Source organism: Carettochelys insculpta, chromosome 1 (assembly GCF_033958435.1).
Source record: "Carettochelys insculpta isolate YL-2023 chromosome 1, ASM3395843v1, whole genome shotgun sequence".
NCBI lineage: Eukaryota > Metazoa > Chordata > Testudines > Carettochelyidae > Carettochelys > Carettochelys insculpta.
In genome coordinates, this window is record NC_134137.1 from 236,519,165 (window position 1) to 236,539,149 (window position 19,985).

Sequence of the window (19,985 nt, forward strand, 5' to 3'; positions counted from 1 at the left end):
TAACTTCTGATAAGTTGTTAGCATGCCTATAGGAACACTCATAGGATTTTTCTTTTTGATGCGTTTACCTTAAGAATAATGGTGCTTGCTTAGAAAGAGCTGGATGGGAACTTGTAACGGCTGTCAATGTGCTGGTCATACAGGAGAGAAAGAAGAGAGGAAGGAAAGAACAGGTTGTCTGGCTTGTTGGGGATATCAGACCATAAGGCAGGTGACTGGGCAGATCTCCAGCCAACACCTGCTCCTGGTCAGAAGGATGTGGAACAGTGATGGCTAGAGATTGGAGGCCTAACTAGGAGCTTCTGGAGTGGACCAGGAGGAGAATATAGGTGCATTTATCCTGAAACTGTCACACACAATGTCTGTGCCCAGGGCATTCGCCCACAGCCTCTTAGGTACAGTTAACAACTCCTGTACACCACCATAGAAGAGCTGAGGTGTGCACCACTTTGGAAATTCAATCGGAGGTCCATGGATCCCTGGCATAGAAGTCTTTTACTATTGCACATGCTTGGCATGACATTTGCTGCAGCATGAGAAAGGGCACTAAACTGTGGGCTTCTATGGTAAGAACAAGACTGCCAGATTTTGAGCTGTAGGTAGAGGGATTCACATATGTTTGATCAGAGAAACTGATTGCCTTTTCTTGGGTCTGAAACTTTGTTTTCATAATTACCTTTCACGGATCCCTTGGACACAGTCTGTAGACCTTTAGGGGTCCACAGACTACAAGCTGAAAACGACTGTCTCAGACATTAAGGCTGTGTCTACACAAAGACAAAACTTCGAAATGGCCATATCAAAGCATACTAATGAGGCGCTGAATTGAATATTCAGCACCTCATTAGCATTAGGACGCTTTCGTCCGTGGTGCTTGGAAAGCTCCACTTTCAAACGCCCCTGGCTCGGCATGGCTACCCGGCAGTCCTTTTTGAAAGGACCCCGCACACTTCAAAATCTCCTTATTTTGTTCATTTGAGCGGAATAAGGGGATTTTGAAATGCACGGGGTCCTTTCAGAAAGGACCCCTGTGTAGCCACGCCGAGCTGCGTGCATTTGAAAGCAGCACTTGCGAAGCGCCGCAGCTGGAAACGTCCTAATGCTAATGAGGTGCTGAATATTCAGTTCAGCACCTCATTAGTATTCTTTGATATGGCCATTAGCATGGCCATTTCACAGTTTTTTCTTAGTGTAGACACAGCCTAAATGACTAGACAATAAAATAGACAGAAGGATGCTTTTACCGCTACTGAGGACATATGGGCCGTGTCTACACGAGCCCCAAACTTCGAAATGGCCACGCAAATGGCCATTTCAAAGTTTACTAATGGAGCGCTGAAATTCATATTCAGCGCTTCATTAGCATGCGGGCGGCTGCGGCACTTTGAAATTGACGCTCCTTGCCGCCGCGCGGCTCGTCCAGACAGGGCTCCTTTTCGAAAGGACCCCGCCTACTTTGCAGTCCCCTTATTCCCATCAGCTCATGGGAATAAGGGGACTTCGAAGTAGGCGGGGTCCTTTCAAAAAGGAGCCCTGTTGGGCGGAGCCGCACGGCAGCGAACTGCATCAATTTCGAAGTGCCGTGGCCGCCCGCATACTAATGAAGCGCTGAATATGCATTTCAGCACTTCATTAGTAAACTTCAAAATGGCCATTTGAATGGCCATTTCGAAGTCTGGGGCTAGTGTAGACGTAGCCGAGGACTGGTAAGGGTTAGTTCTATAATGTTATCAGCAAGATGAACTCAGGTGGAGGACAGACTGCCAAGCAGTGACATTTACAGACTGACAGGAAAGAGCTGCTGAGCCAGTGGGGACCCACAAGGCCTTTGAAGCAGGAGGAAGAGAAGAGTGACTAAAAAGGCACAAAATGAGAACAGGGGCTAGAAGAGGGTTGGGAAGGGGGAGCTACAAAGAGAGCAATCTTATAGACATGTAGCCTCCCATTTCCTCCCTAGGTTACTTGGGAGCAGGCAACACTGACCTGGGCACCTGATCATCTTGATACTAAAGGACATTCTGAGTATATCAGTGATGATGTTGGATAAGTGGGAATCCTCTCTCCACCCCTGTGCTGCAGTCCCTTACTCCTAAAGGAATTCACAACTGGCAGTGCCTCCACCTGGCTGGTCCCTGTACACACTCAACAGCATGCCTGGGGAACCTCCAGGAATAAATCCTTTCTAATAATAATCTGTGACATGGATCTAACTCAAAAATGCTTCTAATAAAAAATGTACACCCAAGTACTTAAATTAGAATTGAAACACTTTTACTTCAAGATGTAAAGAAATAGAGTTTAACAGACCAAGATTAAATATCACACCTATTTAAATCCACAGTGCGCAATTGAGTAAAATCAAGTAACAAAGTATAGGGTAATCAATGAGACTTAACTGGCATTTACACTGCCACTATTTATCCCACCTCAGAGTGCACACTCCTCTGGATTTCAGGGGCCCACATGCCCACTCGAAGATCTGCAGCTGGAGTGGAAACAACACTGTGCAGTTTCTGTGTGTCAAGCAAGCCCAAGCAGCAAGCTGCACAACCCTCTGAAACTGGGGCTGCTCGCATCAAATGCCAGCAGCTCTGGGTCCTGGTTCACTTGCCCGATCACACTGCCTCTCCTCAGACTCAGATTCAGTCTCTCTGCTGTGCTCCTGCCCTTGCAAGCACTTTGCTGAACAACAGTCAAAGCTACTCACTGTTCCTTCCCTTCGGGCCCTTCTCAGTCAACTCCAGCCACAGCAAGAACCTCTATCCTTCAAGGAAACTACCAAGGGCCTCTGAAGCTCCCTGCTCTATCAAAGTGCCCGCAGGCTTCCAGCAGCCAACTCTAGCTTTGCATCTGCAGCTCCTGGTCTGGGCAGAGCTCCACACCAGCAATCTGTCTTCTCTCTGCCAAATGGAGCCCCCCTGTCTGCTCTCTCTGCCCTCAGTGCTCCCAAACAAAAACGAGTTTCCCCACTTTTCCCAGAACATCATGGGAGTGGTTGTCTCTAAGGCTAGATCACAGCACACAGGATCTTTCCAGTAAGGGCCAGAGGCTCCTTTAGTAAAAGGGGGTCTACACACACCAACCAACACGTCAAGCAGGAAGGAGTGTGAAAGACATTCATCCCAACCTGGGGTGAAGAATCAGATCAAGGAAAGCAGGCACCAAAGAAATACGTGTTCAACTCTGAGATTGTCATGGAGCAGTGGTTCTCAACCTTTTCACCCCTGTGGGTCACATAGGCAACCACAGCCCCCCATGCATTATGTGAGCAGCAGACACACAATATATTTCTAACCTGTATGGCCTGAGTCAAAAGGCAGGCTGCAGGCCTAGAGGCAATAAACAGGTAGCACCACTCCTGCTCCTAGCAGCCAGTGTGAGGCTTCAATATATCCCACTGTGGGAGAGGCCCCTTCTCTGGAGGGGATTCCAGAAAGTAGTGGAATGTCAGCTAGAAGAACCTGAGAGCCCAGCTGTAGGAGGGAGAAGATGGTGCAAGCACAAAGATAGCAAGCAAGAGGTGGTGGGGAGTGGAGCAAAGAAGAAAACGCTAAGGAGAGGAGGGAGAAAGGAGAACATGGCTGAATAGGCAGGGGAGTGGGAAGGGAGGCATTTGCCCTGGGGCCTGGCAATTCAAACGGGCCCAAGGCCTCAGCCACCCCAGTGCCGTGGTAGCAGCACCAGCCCCAGGCCCTTTAAATTGCTGCTGCAGCACTGAGGGGCTGGGAAGGAAGCTTAGTGTGGTGTGCTCTGCGTGGTGCAGAGGGCTGGCTGCCCTTGGCCCTGCCCCATTCCTTCCAGAAGCGCAGAACCAGCACCCCCCACCTTGCCCAGGGGCCCACAGCGGCTGTTGGTCACCTGCTGAAGTATTGTTCGGTGTGTCTGTCACGTCTGCCTCCAATCAATGGGTAACAATGCTCAGAAGACAGATTCCTCCTCCAGCAAAGCATTAGTATTAAAGTACCAGGCCTCAGGAAGGAAACTGCCAAACTCACGCAGCCACAAATAATTATTTTGTTCTGCATGTGGAATGATAGAAAGGCTGAGCATAATTTTAGTATTGCCAGATAAAAGCATATTAAAATGGAGTGAAGTTTGAAACTATATATCAGTAATTAAGGATATAATACACTACAGGGATTTTGTAGTTATCCCAAATCCAAGTGTCTTAGGGCTTGTCTATAAGGGGAAATTAATTGGAATAGCTATTCCATAATACCTATTGCATATTGACTTCACACTTTACCTTGAGCTGAAAGAAATTTCAAGTGTAGAAAGGCCCACAAACCCAGGAAATTCAGAGTTAAAATTTATCCAAATGCATTAAGTCATGGAAAAGAACAATTAAGACCATAGAGGATCTTAATACTCATCTGAAATTATCCCATTTAAGTGCCATGCTTATTAATTTAGATTTATACAAAAATTAAAATAGAGCCTTATGATGGATGTATTTTAGTGTGGGTGGTCCTAGATTAGATTAATATACTTTTTAAAAAACATTTGGGCTGTGTCTACACTGGCACCCCCGTTTTGAAAGGGGGATGTTATTGAGACACTTTGGGATATGCTAATGAGGTGCTGCAATGAATATGCAGCACCTCATTAGCATAACAGCAGCCACGGCATTTTGAAAGTGCCGTTTCCAGTTGCGTACAGCTCATCCACATGGGGTCCTTTTCAAAAGGACCCTGCACATTTCGAAATCCCCTTATTTTCCTCAGCTGAGAGGAATAAGGGGATTTCAACATGTGCAGGGTCCTTTCGAAAAGGACCCTGTGTAGACGAGCCACACACGATCAAAAGTGGCACTTTCAAAGTGCCATGGCTGCCATATTTATTGCAGCACCTCATTAGCATATCCCAAAGTGTCTCATTAGCATCCCCCTTTTGAAAGGGGGGTGCTAGTGTGGACATAGCCAAGATGTCCCCACCTCTCACCCCCCATTCATGGTGTCACTACATATTATTCTCTTCAGGTTCTTTTACCACATCCATCTTTGTGGCAATTAACACTGATGTTAAAGTGTGGTGCATGTAGCAATGTACGTCAGGCTGATTTGTATGTACTACACCTTTACATTACAATGTGTCTTTGTGTGAGATAATTCAGGACGTCAGCTGTTACAGAGAATCTCACTCTCTCGCTCACACGTGGGGACCTAATATTGGTTCTTCCTTGCTTTGTTTGCTTTTATTTCAAATCAGTCAGCGAGGCTGAACATATATTTGCTCTTTGCAAAAGGTTGCATACAGAGCAGATCAAAAATGCCAAGTGTGATTAACAATAAAATTTCAAAAGATTTTTGTCATTTAAATTGTCCTCTTTTTATTACCAGCCTCCTTTTCCCACACATGACCCTCCAGAAATAGCTCTGAAAACAAAATCTCTTCCGTTCCCCCAGTTTTGGCATCCCCTATCCTATTTGCCTTTTTCCTTTGTGCAAGTGGAAGAAAGGAGACAAAAGGGAAAAACGGACAGGAATAATGTCAAAAGACATTATCTTTTCTAGTTATTTTATTATACTTAGTGACCTCTGATTACATATTTCACAAGGCAGGTCTAACCATGAAGTATTAATATTTTAAAAAATGGACAGGTGTGTGAGTTTATTTGCAGGTGAATATAATCAGAGTACTGCATAAAAGGTAAACAAATATCTAAATGTCATATGCGGGCATTTTTGAGGGGTTGGGAAAATTGTCTGTAGGGAGCCCTGGCGGCCACGGCTTCCCCAAGGCTTCAAGCCCCTGTATTTGTAACATTCAACATTCACGAGGGTTCTCAACATGTAACCCTCATGAATCTTGAAACCCTACTGCATATTTCTAAATTAATTAATCCACGGTAGCCTAACAACATCTCCATTGTCACAACTTTCTTGTTCACCAAAGACCTCGTATTTGACTGGATTTACAGCATTCTTAAATCACTACTGCTTTGGGCTGATTGGTTGGATAGTACCATGGAATATTTGGAACAGATAGTTTAATAGGTCTGTATAAAATATCTATACCCAGTCTTGGTATTTGCTAATTCCATATAAGAATATCATCTGTGTTTCTACTAGAGTTTTATTGAGGGTGATTATAGAAAGATTTTGAAACAAGAAAGACAGTCCAGCTCTTTTTCATTTACTGAAGTACTGACTTGACATTTAAATCATACAGCTCTTCTAGGCTGCTTGAAATTTGAATTTCTAAGCATCTGGCAGCGTTTTTTGCCCATTGGTGTCCACATGTTTTGTGGAGGAATGACTCTTCAGAATCAGTCTAATTTATAGCTAGCACTTCAGATTTGGCACAATTTACTTTAAATGCAGCTGCTTTCCCAAAGTCCCGGATTTCTTTAGAAATGAATTTTAGGGGACTGTTTGGTTTAGGTAAAAATAATACTACATAGGCTGAATAAAAACCTGTCTTCTGATGTAGTTTTGAAAGTTTTATTCCTGGGAAAAATGCATTATTCCTTATCTTGTGTGCAAAAGTCTCCATGGCCTGTGCAAGAAGTAAAGAAGATAAGGAACATCCCTGTCTGGTCCCTCTGAAATCTGACAAAGTGGCTTTTACCCACAAAAAGCTCGGGACCCAATAAATAAATTTGTTAGACTTTAAGGTGCTATGGGACTGGTTGTTATTTGTGAAGCCGCAGACTAACATGGCTGCCCTTCTTGGTCTGGTCCCTCTGTAATTCCAGAAGGAGTTGTGAGGTAATTAACTCCACAGCTGCTTTGGGGCTTAGGTACATACAGAGCAGATATCCATTTAAAGAAATACATTTGCACAGGACTTGAAACAGACAGTTCAGCTCCATTCTATCAAAGGCTTTCTCTGCAATGTATCATTATATCTGGCATTATGGATGGTTCCAACTCTCAATGGTATTCTCTCAGTGTTGTCTAAACATAATGGCCGCGTCTACGTGTGCCGGCTACTTCGAAGTAGCGGTGCCAACTTTGAAATAGTGCCCATCACGGCGACACGTGTTGGGCGCTATTTCGAAGTTGACATTGACGTTAGGCAGCGAGACGTCAAAGTCACTAACCCCATGAGGGGATGGGAATAGCGCCCTACTTCGACATTCAACGTCGAAGTAGGGAACGTGTAGTTGTTGTGCGTCCCGCAACATCGAAATAGCGGGGTCCACCATGGCGGCCATCAGCTGAGGGGTTGAGAGACGCTCTGCCCAGCCCCTGAGCTCGATGGTCGCCACGTGCAGTGACCCCTTAAAGCTCCCCGCCCCCTGCCTTCCTGTGCAGGAAGCTGAGAGAGCGTGCAGGCGGCAGCACAGCCACGAGGCCGGCCTGCATGCTCCTCCGCGCCCACACACCCCCACCCGCCACGATGGCCGCCCCCCAGCCCCCCAAGCGCCCCCAGGGGACCCCCCCCAAGGGGAGCCAGGGCTCCCAGCCCAGCAGCCAGACGGGGAAGCAGCAGCGGGACCCCTCCTGGACGGAGGCCGAGCTTCGGGACCTGCTGGGGCTCTGGAGTGAGGAGGAGGTGCTCCAGGTAATGGGGAGCAAGAGGCGGAACGCGGATGCGTTCGCTCGGCTGGCCGAGGGCCTGGCTGCCTGGGGTCACCCTGCCCGCACTCCGGATCATGTACGCAGTAAAGTGAAGGAGCTGCGGCAGGGTTACGCCTGGGCCCAGGATGCGGCCGGCCGATCTGGGGCTGCCCCCATCACTTGCCCCTTTTACAGGGAGCTCAGGGCCATCCTGGGCCCCCGGCACACCTCCTCCCCTCCGGCCACTCTTGATACCTCGGCCGAGGAGCCCCAGCAGGCCCCGGAGGCGGAGTCCGCCCCGGAGGCAAGCCCCGCACCCTGGGGGCCCCCACAGGAGCCCACCCCCAGGGCACCAGAGGAGGAGGAGGAGGAGGGGGAGTCCTCCTCCAGCGACGCCGGCCTGCGGATCACCAGCCCATGCTGGAGCTCCAGTAGGGCGTCTGCCCACCGGGTGTCCCCCGACCGTGGGAGTGGACCATCAGGTATGTACCCCCCCGGTGCACACCCCCGGGGTTGAGGGGCGGGGGTAATAGATATGACCAGGGCCCTCCACATGCCGAGATGACCATGGTCCCAAGGACAGCAGTGGCATGTCCCTCAGAAGACTGCATCAGCCCCTGCTCCCCCAGCACGACAGTGCCATGCCCCTTCCCCGGGGCTGGGGGGAGCGGAACCTCTAGGGTCCCCCCGGGGGAGGGGGTGGGACACCCAGCAGCAGCAGCAGCAGCAGCATCTCCTGGGGATAGGGTTGGGGAACCAGCAGCAGAGGGGTGGGGGGGACAAGGGCCACGGCTCGGGGCCCACACTAACGGCTGTCTCCACTCTTCTTCCCCCCCTGTGTTCCGCAGCTGCACCATCGGAAGGACTGGAGAGCACTGGCGAGGTGTCAGTGGTCCCGGACAGCCCACCGGCGGAGGACTGACCAGCCCCACGGTGGGGACGACGGCGGACCCAGCACCACCACCCGACGGCAACGGACCCCCAGCTGCTGGCCATCCATCGTCGGCAGCTGGAGGTCGCCGAGCAGCGGCTGCGGGTGGAGGAGCGGCGCCTCCAACTCCAGGAGCGGGCGCTGGCCTGGCGCCAGGAGGCATGGGGGGCCTTTATGCAGACATTCGACCGTATCGCCGACTACCTGGCCCCCCATGCTGCGCCGGCCACCGCTGCGCCCACCCTGCCTGCTCCACCCGCTGCACCATCCGCCATCGCACCGCCACCCGTCACCGAGGGCCCTTCCGCCGAGCGGGACCTGGGGTCAGCTGACACACGCCGGCCACATCTACCGGTCCGCCCGGCCCCCAGCCAGCCCCGGCCAGGGCTGAGGCCGAGGCGTGGGTCGCGGCCGCCCACCCCCAGCGCTGGACATTAGGGGGTGTGGGGCCCAGGACGTGGCCCCCCCTCCCCCTTTGTATATATTCCCCCCAGTTTAATGTTCTTTTGTAAATAGTTTTTATATTAGACCCCTGTTGTTATGCTGATCGTTGCCCCCCCATGTACATAGTTCTCCCCTTCCTTGTCTTCCCCTTTCATCTTATCTTATTTATAATACATATATATAATTTTGATCTTGCCTGTAAATAGTTAGTCTTGATAATAATAATAAGAGTTCTACAGATATTTGATTTGACGAACAAATGTCTGCTTTTATTTACAAGAAAGGTGGGGGGTGTGTGCTCTTGGGTGCTTTGTGGTGTGGGCATAGGGGCAGGGAGTGTTGTGGAGGATGGGGGGGTGCAGTGGGGGGTCTGCCAGCGTTCACCCAGCGGCCTCATCGAACTGGGCCCACAGGGCCTCCTGGACCCAGGTCCCTTCGGGGTCCACCTGGCGACTGGGGGCAGCGGGTGGCTGCACATCGGCCCTGCCGGCCTCCACAGCCCAGCCCTGAAAGAAGGCCTCCCCCTTGCTCTCCACCAGGTTGTGGCGGGCGCTGCACGCGCCCACAATCTGGGGGATGTTGGTGGGGCCCACATCAAGGCGGGTGAGGAGACACCTCCAGCGCCCTTTGAGGTGTCCAAATGTGCGCTCCACCATCTGGCGCGTGTGGTTCAGGTGCAGGTTGAAGCACTCCTGGCTGGCTGACTGGTGGCCCGTGTAAGGGTGCATGAGCCAGGGCCGGAGGGGGTATGCTGCATCTGCGATGACGCAGAGGGGCATGGTGGTGTCCCCCACAGGGATCTCCTGCTGAGGGATGTAGGTCCCCACCTCCAGCCAGCGGCACAGGCCCGAGTTCCGGAATACCCAGGCGTCGTGGGTGCTGCCAGGCCAGCCCACATAAATGTCCTGGAAACGGCCCTGGCTGTCCACCAAGGCCTGGAGGACCACAGAATGGTAGCCCTTCCTGTTTAAGTAGCATCCTCCACTGGGCTCCGGGGCGTGGATGGGGATGTGGGTCCCATCCAGAGCCCCGAAGCAATTGGGGAAGCCCAGGGTGGCAAACCCCGCGATGGCAGCATCTGGGTCCCAAAGCCTCATGAGCCTGTGGAGGAGCAGGGCATTGATGGCACGGACGACCTGCAGGGGAAGCACATGGGAGAGCACCAATGAGGGGTGTGCAGGGTGTGTGTGGCCCTCCCCTGCCAGGGCTGCCTCCCCCCCCCCATGGGTCCTCTTACCTCCATGAGGACAGCCCCGACGGTGGCCTTGCCGATGCCAAACTGCTGGCCCACGGATCGGTAGCTGTCTGGAGTGGCCAGTTTCCAGACAGCGATGCCAACCCCTTTCTCCACACTGAGGGCACACCACATGAAGGTGTCCTGGTGCCTGAGTGCGGGGGTGAGCCACTGGCATAGCTCCAGAAATGTCTGTCGGCTCATGCGGAAGTTCTGGAGCCAGCGGTCGTCGTCCCCCTCTCCGAGCACCAGCCGCTCCCACCAGTCAGCGCTGGTGGGGTAGCTCCACAGCCGGCGGCGTATGAGGCGGGGCGGGGTGCTGCAGGGTTGGGGGTTGAGTCCTCCTCCCCTGCGGGCAGCTCCTCCTCTGTGGCAAAGATGTGCTCAGCTGCCTCCTGCATGGCATCGAGCAGGGCGAGCACTGCTCCTACAGGGGCGGCTGGGTGGACCTCTGGCTGCTGCTGCTGCTGCTGGGAGTCCATGCCTGCGTCGCTCGAGGTGTGTGTGCCTATGGCTTTGCAGACCACGTGCTGTGCAGGCTGCGTGTGTCTGGGAGGGGCCCTTTAAGGGAGCGGCTAGCTGTTGCCCCGGAAGCGCTAGTCTGCCCTGTGACCCTGTCTGCAGCTGTTCCTGGCACCCTTATTTCGATGTGTGCTACTTTGGCGTGTAGACATTCCCTCGCAGCACCTACTTCGATGTGGTGCTGCCCAACGTCGACGTTCAACGTCGACATTGCCAGCCCTGGAGGACGTGTAGACGTTATTCATCGAAATAGCCTATTTTGATGTCGCTACATCGAAATAAGCTATTTCGATGTAGCGTGCATGTGTAGACGTAGCCAATGAATCCTAATGAATCATGTTAGACTGTGAGGTGCCACAGGCCTTCTTGTTGGTTTTGCGGATGTAGCCTAAGACAGCTACCCTTCTGCTAATGAATCCTGTCCACTCACAGGACCCACCATTCCTCCTTAAACATTTTGCAAAAAGTTAAGGTGCAAAGCCCTTAAGGCCCTGCAGCTTTACCACTTTTCATACTTTCTATTGCTTCTATGATTGCTTTGTCTAGTATTTCTTTGGAAAAGCCAGTTACTTCCAGATATTGATGAATAGCTTCAGAGCTTGGACTATCAAAAGCATAGATGGCTTTGTCATCAATAACCAGATCCGCCCCATTCATAGGACAAGGTGGGGTGGCTGCCCCATGCACTGCACATTTGGGGGCCCTGCTGTGGCTGCACCAGCCATCTGATGTACGGGGCAAGGGAGGATTACCTGGGGCAGGATGCAATGGTGGTGGTGGTGGTGGCAGCCGCAGCAGAGGGTCACCTCCCCTTGGCTCCCTCCATCCATAGTCACCATGCAAAGCAAAAGGCAGCCTACTCCCTTCCACTGTGCTGAGAGTCACTTCTCTGTGGCAGTGGGAAATGGCTGCTGCTCTCCACACCACCCTCAGAGAAGCAGGGCTTAGTGGGCTGGGAGGGTGTAGCGCAGCAGAGCAGAGCAGGCTGCTGCTCGCGCCATGTGGCAAATGCAGGCGGGAGGGGAGGGATGGTGACTGCCTGCCCCTGCACCCTGCCCCCGGTAATCCCCAGCCCGTTTGGTCAGGGAGGGGGCAAGGGAACAGGGAAGGGGTTGCAGCACAGCGGGAGTTGCCTTGGAACAGCCCTGTCAATAACACTTGTTTTGTTAAGGTGTATAACTCCTTTGCTAATTGATTTTAATTGGTGGATTAATACATTGGTCCTGAATCGCTTCAAACTTTCCAGCCAACTGCCCAGCAACTTTTATTTCCTCGTTCACAAAACAGCTGCTACAAATAGCTATGGGCGTTTTCTAAGGTTGCCAAATTTCTGACTGCAAAAACCCAAATACCCTGGCCCTGCCCCCTGCGTTGAGGCCCCACCCCGCCCCTTCTCTGAGCCCTCTCCTGCAGCTCATGCCATTCCTCCTCCCCCCTCCACTGCTCACTTGCTCTCCCCAGCCTCACTCTCACACTCATTTTCACCAGCTGGGGCAGTAAGGTGGGGTGTTGGGGGAAGGGGGAGCTCTGGACTGAGGAGCAGACTCTGGAGCAGGGCTGGAGATGATGGACTTGGGATGCAGGATGGGGATCTAGGCTGGGGGCTGCCTAGGGGTTTGAAGTATAGGAGTGAACTCTGGGCTGGGGCAAAGAGTTAGGGTGTGGGATGGGATGAGGGCTCTAGGGAATGGGAGGAGGATGTGTTTGGGGTGCAGGAGGGGGCTCCAGCTGAGGGTGCAGGGCTTAGAGTGAAGGGAGGGGGTTTAGGGCTGGGGTGGGTTGCTGGAGTGTGGGAGGGAGTTTGGCCTGCAGGCTTTGGGCAGCATTTGCCTCAGCTAGCTCCAGAAAGCAGCTGGCAGATCTGTGTGGCCCCTAGGTGAAGGCATGGCCAGGTGACTCCGTGCGCTTCCCTCACACACAGACGCTGCACCCACAGTTCTCATTGGCCATGGTCCTTGTCAATGGGAGCTGTGGAGCTGGCACTTGAGGCAGAAGCTGTGTGCCAAATCCCTGGCCCCCCACAGCTCCTAGGGGCTGCAGGGATATGCTGACCACTTCCAGGAGACATTTAGCAGCCCGGTCAGCCGTACTAACAAGAGTTGCCAGAGTCGCTTTTAGACTGGGAATTGCAATAAGAAAACAGTCACCTGGCAATCCTAGCCTTTTCAGTGGCATCTCTCTTCAACTCAACTGTGCTGGAGAAAACGATGCAGCCCCAGAAACAAAGCCACATTTCAAAGGGAGTTCTTTCAGTGCAGTCTGAGCTGGGGATGGATATAGAAAAACATCCCAATCCGGTGTTCTTTAGGAAAACTCAAGCAATATACTAGTATAAGACATCAAGAAATGCTTTGTTCAGTGGTCCTTTGGAAGGGAGAGAGGCTCTCATTGGAGTCTCATTGGGTGTTTTGACCCCATTCATTGGGATTCTTGCTTAATTAAGTACTTAATTACTAATTTATATGTATTATTGTTTAATTATTAATTAATTGCTATATAAATAATTTAATTGATGAATGAATTAGTTTCTGCAATTCTTCAGGAGACACAGTGTACTCTGGTATCAGCTGACAGGGACCATTCTATCTATATTGCACTGCTATGAGGGTATTAAAAATAGAGCTGTGTCTTTGCTGGGAGAGAGGTTACCACAGAGATTTCACAAAGGAGAGTAGGTAGTGTTGGTTCTGTTTTAGCTGGAGTCCCCTCTTCTGGGTGCTAGGGCCCTGACAGTTGCTTTCACATTAGAGGGATGATTGCTGATTAGCATAATGAGGTCTTTCCCTCCTTTAAAGAGGAAACTCCTATTTTTAGCTCCATTAGCCAAGGTGCAGTAGGCAACTCTGGATGGATGACCTTTACTTCCCTAACACAGTGAGTGCCCAGACCATTCCCATCTGTCCAGGACGCTGTAGAAGGAATTCCACTTGGGCAGGGCAAGAGAAAGACGTTGCTTGACTGGAGAGGACCAGTTATTCACTCTCTCCTTGTGTGTGCTGTGCTTTTTTTTTTTTGTCTCCAACCTGAGGGCTGGATTTTCAGAGGTGCTGAATACCTGCAGTTCGTGCAGATTTCACTTGGATGTGTGGGTGCTCAGCTTCTTTGCAAATCAGGCTCTTAAAAAGTTCTCCTAGCCTTTAAGATAGGTCACAGAATATGGGGCCATGCAGGATCTCTCCTAAATGTTGGTCTCGGAATTCTCGTATGTGACATCTCTGCAAAAGTGCCCTGCCACAAGGGCAGGAGAATGTTACACACCCAAGTCATTCCCTGTCATGTGCCCCAAAGGATTTGGATCTGCACAGTCTTGCTGTGTCAGGCAAACCACCTGTCCCATTAGGCCCCATGCTGACTTGCTTTTCTGCACTTGATACCCACCCAGCACATATGTACACCTTGTGCTCTCCCCCCAGTTACAGAATCCCTTCCCAAAATGCCAGCCAGGTCCTGCCCTCAGTTACTGATCCTCCCAATCTCCCTACTTTGTCAACCAAGCCACGAGCTTTCCCCTGCCATTGACTGGGAGATTAAGTGAGCCCACTGACCAAGTTTTCTTCTCAGAAGCAAGCCATGCCCACTCACCCTGACCAAACACTACAGGCTGCCTTGTTACAGGTTCCATCCACCACAAATCAAACTGAAAGCTTCAACCCAGATATTTAGCATTTTATACAAGTACCAAGGGCTGGATTTCAGATGTGGACGACCTTGAGGAGGGAAAACAGGACCTCCTGGCTGTAGCTGGGGATACCTGTAAGCTCAGCACCCACCTGCTTCACAAACAGGAAGAGAAGGAGATCTTTCTGGATGGATGTCAGAGACCCCCTGCAGGCCTACTCAACAATAAGCATCCAAAATCCAAGATGGAAAGGAAAATACAGAACATTACAATGACTTCATACTATCTAAGTGCTGCAGGTGTGCCTCAGTGCTGCAGTCTCCCAAGTATTGTGCTGTTTTAAAGCCGTGGTGTTTTTGTAGAATAGGTTCCTGGATAATGATCTTTGATAGCAGGAAGTAAGAGTATCTTGCTGTTTTGGGGATGCTTGATCTCTGCCAGATCCTTGTTTTGCATCATCTGTGTACTCTCAGTATTGGGGGTGCTGGTTGCTGTTCTTTGACATGATGACTTGTGCAAACCCATGAAGTTGGGTCCCCTGTCTATAGTGCCCAGCAGCCTCCTTGTGCCTTGGCGTTACCCCTTTAGTGCACTACATTGTTTTCTGGAGGGCTTATGGTACCCTGTTTGTCTCCCACAAACAACCAGTTCCTGGTATTTCTGCAGCAAGTCTTCATAGACTGGACTGCTGTTCCTCAAGGCAAGTCTCAGTGCTGTCTCCTGGTAATGGGGTTGGAGACTGGGGCAAGGCCAGTCCCAGCAATCTCTAGTTGCAGGTCTGACTGGCTGCAACTGGACACAGAGAGATTTCAGGCCTCTTCCTGTGGTCAGGTGTCTGTATCTGTCCAAAAGGAAAGGAGGAGCGATGTGTTAAGTTTCCAAGAAGGGAAGTACCTGCCTGTCTTCCTCCTGACTTAGCAAGGCTCCCCTAGCACTGGAGGGATAATAGATTCATTGGGCCTGATTGTAAATTCTGATTTCCTCTATAGACTGAGTAATATGCTTAGTTACTATGCTGCACTGCAGGATTAATGCTCTGTCTGCTGGAGAACATTCAAGACTGATCCCAGTCACAGGAATGAAGCATGAACCCCTGATCAATACTAGCGAGGAGTGGTGTCCTGTTCTACAGCCAGGCTTGCCCAGAACCTACTAGTGTGAAAGGAAGAGGCATCTTCCCCCCAGGGACTCCAGCAGGCACAGCAACATGTACATATAAAAGGGAGAGAAAACAACAGAGACAATTAAGGATCTATGGTACTCAGATAATTAGGCTTCAGTTGCTCAGATATCACTGTGAGCACTCAATCGTTTAAATCTACCTTGTAGTAGTATGATGAGGAATAATGGGATGGAACTAAGGGAATAACCTTTAGGGAGAGGAATAAGCATCCTGGCAGAGAGATTTATGAGGCCAACTGTAAAACGGTCTCCCAAGGAAGCATTGGAAACCTCATTACTCAAGGACTTCTAAACTAAGCTGGACACGGCACCAGGAAATGTATTGTAGTGGAAACAACCCTACCTGCAGAGATGAGCCAACATTTTTCATCCCTAGGGTGTGAGTGCTCTCTAGTGGCCATTCAACTTACAGGACTTAATGACACAAGAAATAGCTGTTGGAATTATTGGGTTCCCCATGAATCCATAACAGGAGGAGGGGTATGTCTTAGCCAGGTTTCCACAGCAGGAAGACATTGTTTATTGGTGTGGTGGAGCTTCTCTTCTAGAGTTAGCTTGTTTCAAACTTCCACCTTTTGCCTTGGATGGAGAAACCTCCTTCAGCTTTGGGAAGGCAGGAGTACAACCAATAATTGCTCCAACAACAGCACTGGTCCCAGGGCTTCTCCTTCCCCAGGTTCTGGGGGATTCTTGCATGTGGTGCAATTGTATTGGGCCGGGAGTTTGCTAGAGGCGATATGTCTGACTTACTACACTCTCTTTTTTATTGCACCTCAGTTTACCATTCTGCAGAAGCACAGATATACGGTGTCAGACCTTACAGTTATGGTGTGCAAAGCCCCTGCGTGTCAGTATTAACATTTGCCAGTCAGCCAGAGAAATAGTATCATACAACATCTTATTGACCAACCATTTAATATGGATGTAAATGTTTTCAAACAGTTTTTGGAATACTTCTTAAAAAAATGATTAGAGGGTCAAACTATAGGTGTTGTTTATCTAGACATCCTCTCTGACGTTGTTACATATATTTCATTCCTGTGTTTAAAGAGACCATATCAACTTTTATACTGTGGTACACACAGAGACACATCCCCCTTTGATTTTCTCAGAGAGAGAATTTTGTCCATCTCTGTGGTTTGGCACAAAATATAGGAATATGTCACCTGGATTCTCCAGAGCCCAAGGAGAATGGCAGTTTCTTAGTACCCCTCCAAGCACCTTAAAATTGCCTCAGCAAAACTGTCTGAAGCTCCATGCAGCTGACAGCAATCCCCGTCCCATAGCCAACTTTCTCCTGTGTTTCTAGAGATGCAGCCTCTGTCTAAAGCTACACGGATATTAGGACACAGCCTCCACAGCAGATATAGATCTTGGTTCTGCACTGAGCAGTCACTAAGGCAAGGGAGCTGTCTGTGCTCCCGTATTAAATGTTAACCCTTTTCTTGTGAACCCTGTCTCTGAGCCCAAACTCCAACCTGAGCCACAAAGACAAAACACTGCCTGCTTTTATAACTACAGTGTGAGACCTACTACTTTGAATCTGTCGGTGCAGCCTGAGAGACGTGCTGAGGAGACATGCCACAGTGACCATGCTGCTTTCCGCACCTGCTGCACAGGTCCTCTCCTGTAGCCTCTACCTGACAGTTATCCTTGTGCTCCAGTTCAAAGAGACCTGCCAGGAGGGGAGCTATCCTCTGTAGGACTTTTCCAGTTGGGATAGAGCCATGACTAGCTAGGGTGTGGGTAGACTGCAGAAAATGGGCTGACGTTAGCAGCTCAGCTGCTGGGGTATGGAGTGATGGCTCTGTGCTGGGAGTGGCATTCCAGTCCACAGACTGAAGCACTGCTTGAGTGAGTGCTTGGGGAACTCAAGTCCCAGGTTCTCAGCTCTGTGGGGATGACCTTAGTGCTCTGAGGAGAAAGCTTGAGCCTTTCAGAGAGAACCAAGCTGTCCTTCGTAGAGGCAGATGAAGATTTACTGGGGCCCCTACACAAAGAACATCCGGTCCCCCCTCACCTCCCTCCAGCCAGGCAGAGACACGGACAAGGGGCAGCTCATGGGCCTGCTAAGTGTCTGCCTGGGGCAGGTAGAGGGTCCAGGACTACCCACTAGTGTTGCCAACTTTCCAATTGCACAAAAACCAAACACCCTTGCTCCACTGCATGCCCACCCCTTCTTCCAAGACCCCATCCCCCTCCCTCTGTCACTCTCTGTTTTCACCCTCACACACTTTCACTGGGCTGGGGCAGAGGGTTAGGTGAGGGTGGGGGTGAGGCTCTAGACGGGGGATGAACCGTTTAGCATGCAGGAGGGGGTCAGAACTCTGGCTGGGGGTGCAGGTTCTGGACAGAATCTGAGGGGTTCAAAATGCGGGAGGGGGCTGGGGCAGGGGTTTGAGGAATGGGAGGGAGGGAGATCGGAGTGTGGGTTTCAGCCAGCTTACTTCAATTGGTTCCTGGAAGCAGCTGGCATGTCTGGCTCCTAGGCACAGGATCGGCCAGGCAGCTCTTCACACTACCCATGCCCACAGGCACCATTCCACTGTTCCCACTGGCCACGGTTCCTGGCCAATGGGAGCTGTAGAGCCAGTGCTCAGGGCAGGGGCAGTGTATGGAGCCCTGAACATCTAAGACCCATACATACTGGCCACTTCAGGAGCTGCGAGGAGCCTGGGCAAGCAAAGAGCCTGGCCTAGTCCTGCTGTGCCCCCAGCCAGACTTTTAGTGGCCCAGTGCTGCCAGGGTTTCCTTTTGACCTGAGAACCCTACTTCCCACAGCAGCCCAAGTTGCTTGGGCAGTTCTCACCATGGTCTAGCTCCAACTTCTGGCCTGGCCAGCAGCGGGGCTCCATGGGAAAGAGGTGGAGAAAAGATAGAGCCACAGTTCTGGATCTAGTGTTCCCCTCACATTAATACAGGTTCCAGGGCTCCCACGGAAGCCCCAAATTGGCTAGGGATGCTGGGAATGGATCACATGTGTCTATGTGGTAATTTATCGTAACTCCTTGGAGAAATGAAGACAGCATCAGGTTGGGTAGCCGGGAGTACTGAGGGGTGTAGAGCTAGCCGCGGGAGGGGCTATCGAGCACTTCTTAAGACAGGGTCTGCATGTGGAAAACATGGTTAGAAGGAGGCTCCTTTTCTAGGTCCTTTTCCCTGTCATGGCTTTTCATCTATGACATCTGAGTGCTTTACAAAGAAAGGGGAGTGCTATCTGGCTGCAGCTCATTATGTGAATTCCCTGCCATTACAGGGACCTTTGCATTGCTCCATCCCTCCTGTCCTCTGCTAGTGATACCCAAAATTGTAGTCTGTGGAGGAATGGCCAACTTTGCTCTAGCCACTAATTCTGGTTGCTGGTTTTAGTGAGGGGTGGCTGGGTGGGGTTGGTGGCCTGTGGTGTACAGGAGGTCAGACTAGATGATAGAATCATAGAACTGTAGGGCCGGGGGGAACCTTGAGAGGTCGTCAAGCCCAAGCCCTGGCACTGAGGCAGGATGAAGCAGACATAGAGAATCCCTGGCAAGCATCTGTCCAACCTGTTCTTAAATACATGCATGGGTCTTGGATGCTCAGGGCTCCCTACCCTCATAGTTAGAAAGCTTTTTTCTAATAACTAACATATCTGATAGTCCCATCTCAGCTCACAGCCAATGACTCCCTCGTCCCTATATTACAGAGGTGAAATCTGAGGCATAGAGCACTGATGACCATTGTCCAAGATCACACAAATGACTTGGAAATCAGTGCTCTTCTAGCCTTGTGTGCACTCCCGTGGACCTCAGCGGCTCCTATAGAGGGGGGACACCAGCAATATTATCACCAGAAGGTAACCCAGGAATTATAAAATCTGAGTCTTGATAAAATACCATCTGCCCAGCTGTCCACTTCTAGATAATGGGCTATTCTAGATGCATCATATGCAGTTGGAAGCCCACCTGCCACCAGTCCTTTGTGAACTGGTTTCCATGTCTTGTCCTGTTCTCCAGAGCAACTGAAGGGGCAAGGGGAAGTGAGTGCTTCTTACCGGTTGGACTCCTTAGGAGGCAAAATATTTCCCTGGCTGTCTAGTGGGGGAGCTCGGCACTCACTCATTATCTTCAGCCGCTTGCATTCCTGTAGCTCTTTCTGTGTTTGGGCCACAGCTCTTTCCTTACGTTTTGGGTCCAGAAACAGAGATCCCTGTGTGATGAACTTGAGGTAAGTATTCTCATCCATCTCTGAAGGAGGTGGGACGGGGGGCTGGGGCATGTAGTTTGTCCGGGGGGCTGTAGTCCATCGCCACACGTTGCTATCATAAGGTATGTCTGGCCTTGAAGGAAAGAGTGGTGGCAGCCTCCCTACATCTAGCCAGGTGTGGTATCCCCAGATGTGCCAGCGACACGTATCTTCCCAGGGGCAGCGCACTTTCTGATGAACCTGGATCTTGGTATCTGTGCATGGTGGTCTTGCAAGTGCCAGTTTATGATAAGCTCTTGGGGAAAAGCCTGGCCATGCAGTATGCCTCTCTTTACACAAGAACTCACGCTCTGCCCAAGTGGTCAT

At 50.9% G+C, this 19,985-nt stretch overlaps 1 protein-coding gene across 1 annotated transcript; it reads right to left on the bottom strand.

Moving 5' to 3' along the window:
* Positions 1 to 14,831: 14,831 nt before the first annotated feature.
* TEX52 (testis expressed 52) lies at positions 14,832 to 19,985 on the bottom strand. Its single transcript, XM_074997197.1, has 2 exons — positions 19,468 to 19,985; positions 14,832 to 15,096 (listed from the first exon to the last, which is right to left on the bottom strand). The coding sequence occupies exons 1-2, from the start codon at positions 19,983 to 19,985 to the stop codon at positions 14,832 to 14,834; spliced, it is 783 nt and encodes a 260-aa protein (XP_074853298.1).

Coding starts and splice junctions, on each gene's coding strand:
- TEX52 (XM_074997197.1), bottom strand. CDS start 19,985: ATGACCACTTGGGCAGAGCGTGAGTTCTTGTGTAAAGAGAGGCATACT. Junction 15,097..19,467: donor CCTCCTAAGGAGTCCAACCG/GTAAGAAGCACT, acceptor CCTTTTGGACAG/ATACAGACACCTGACCACAG.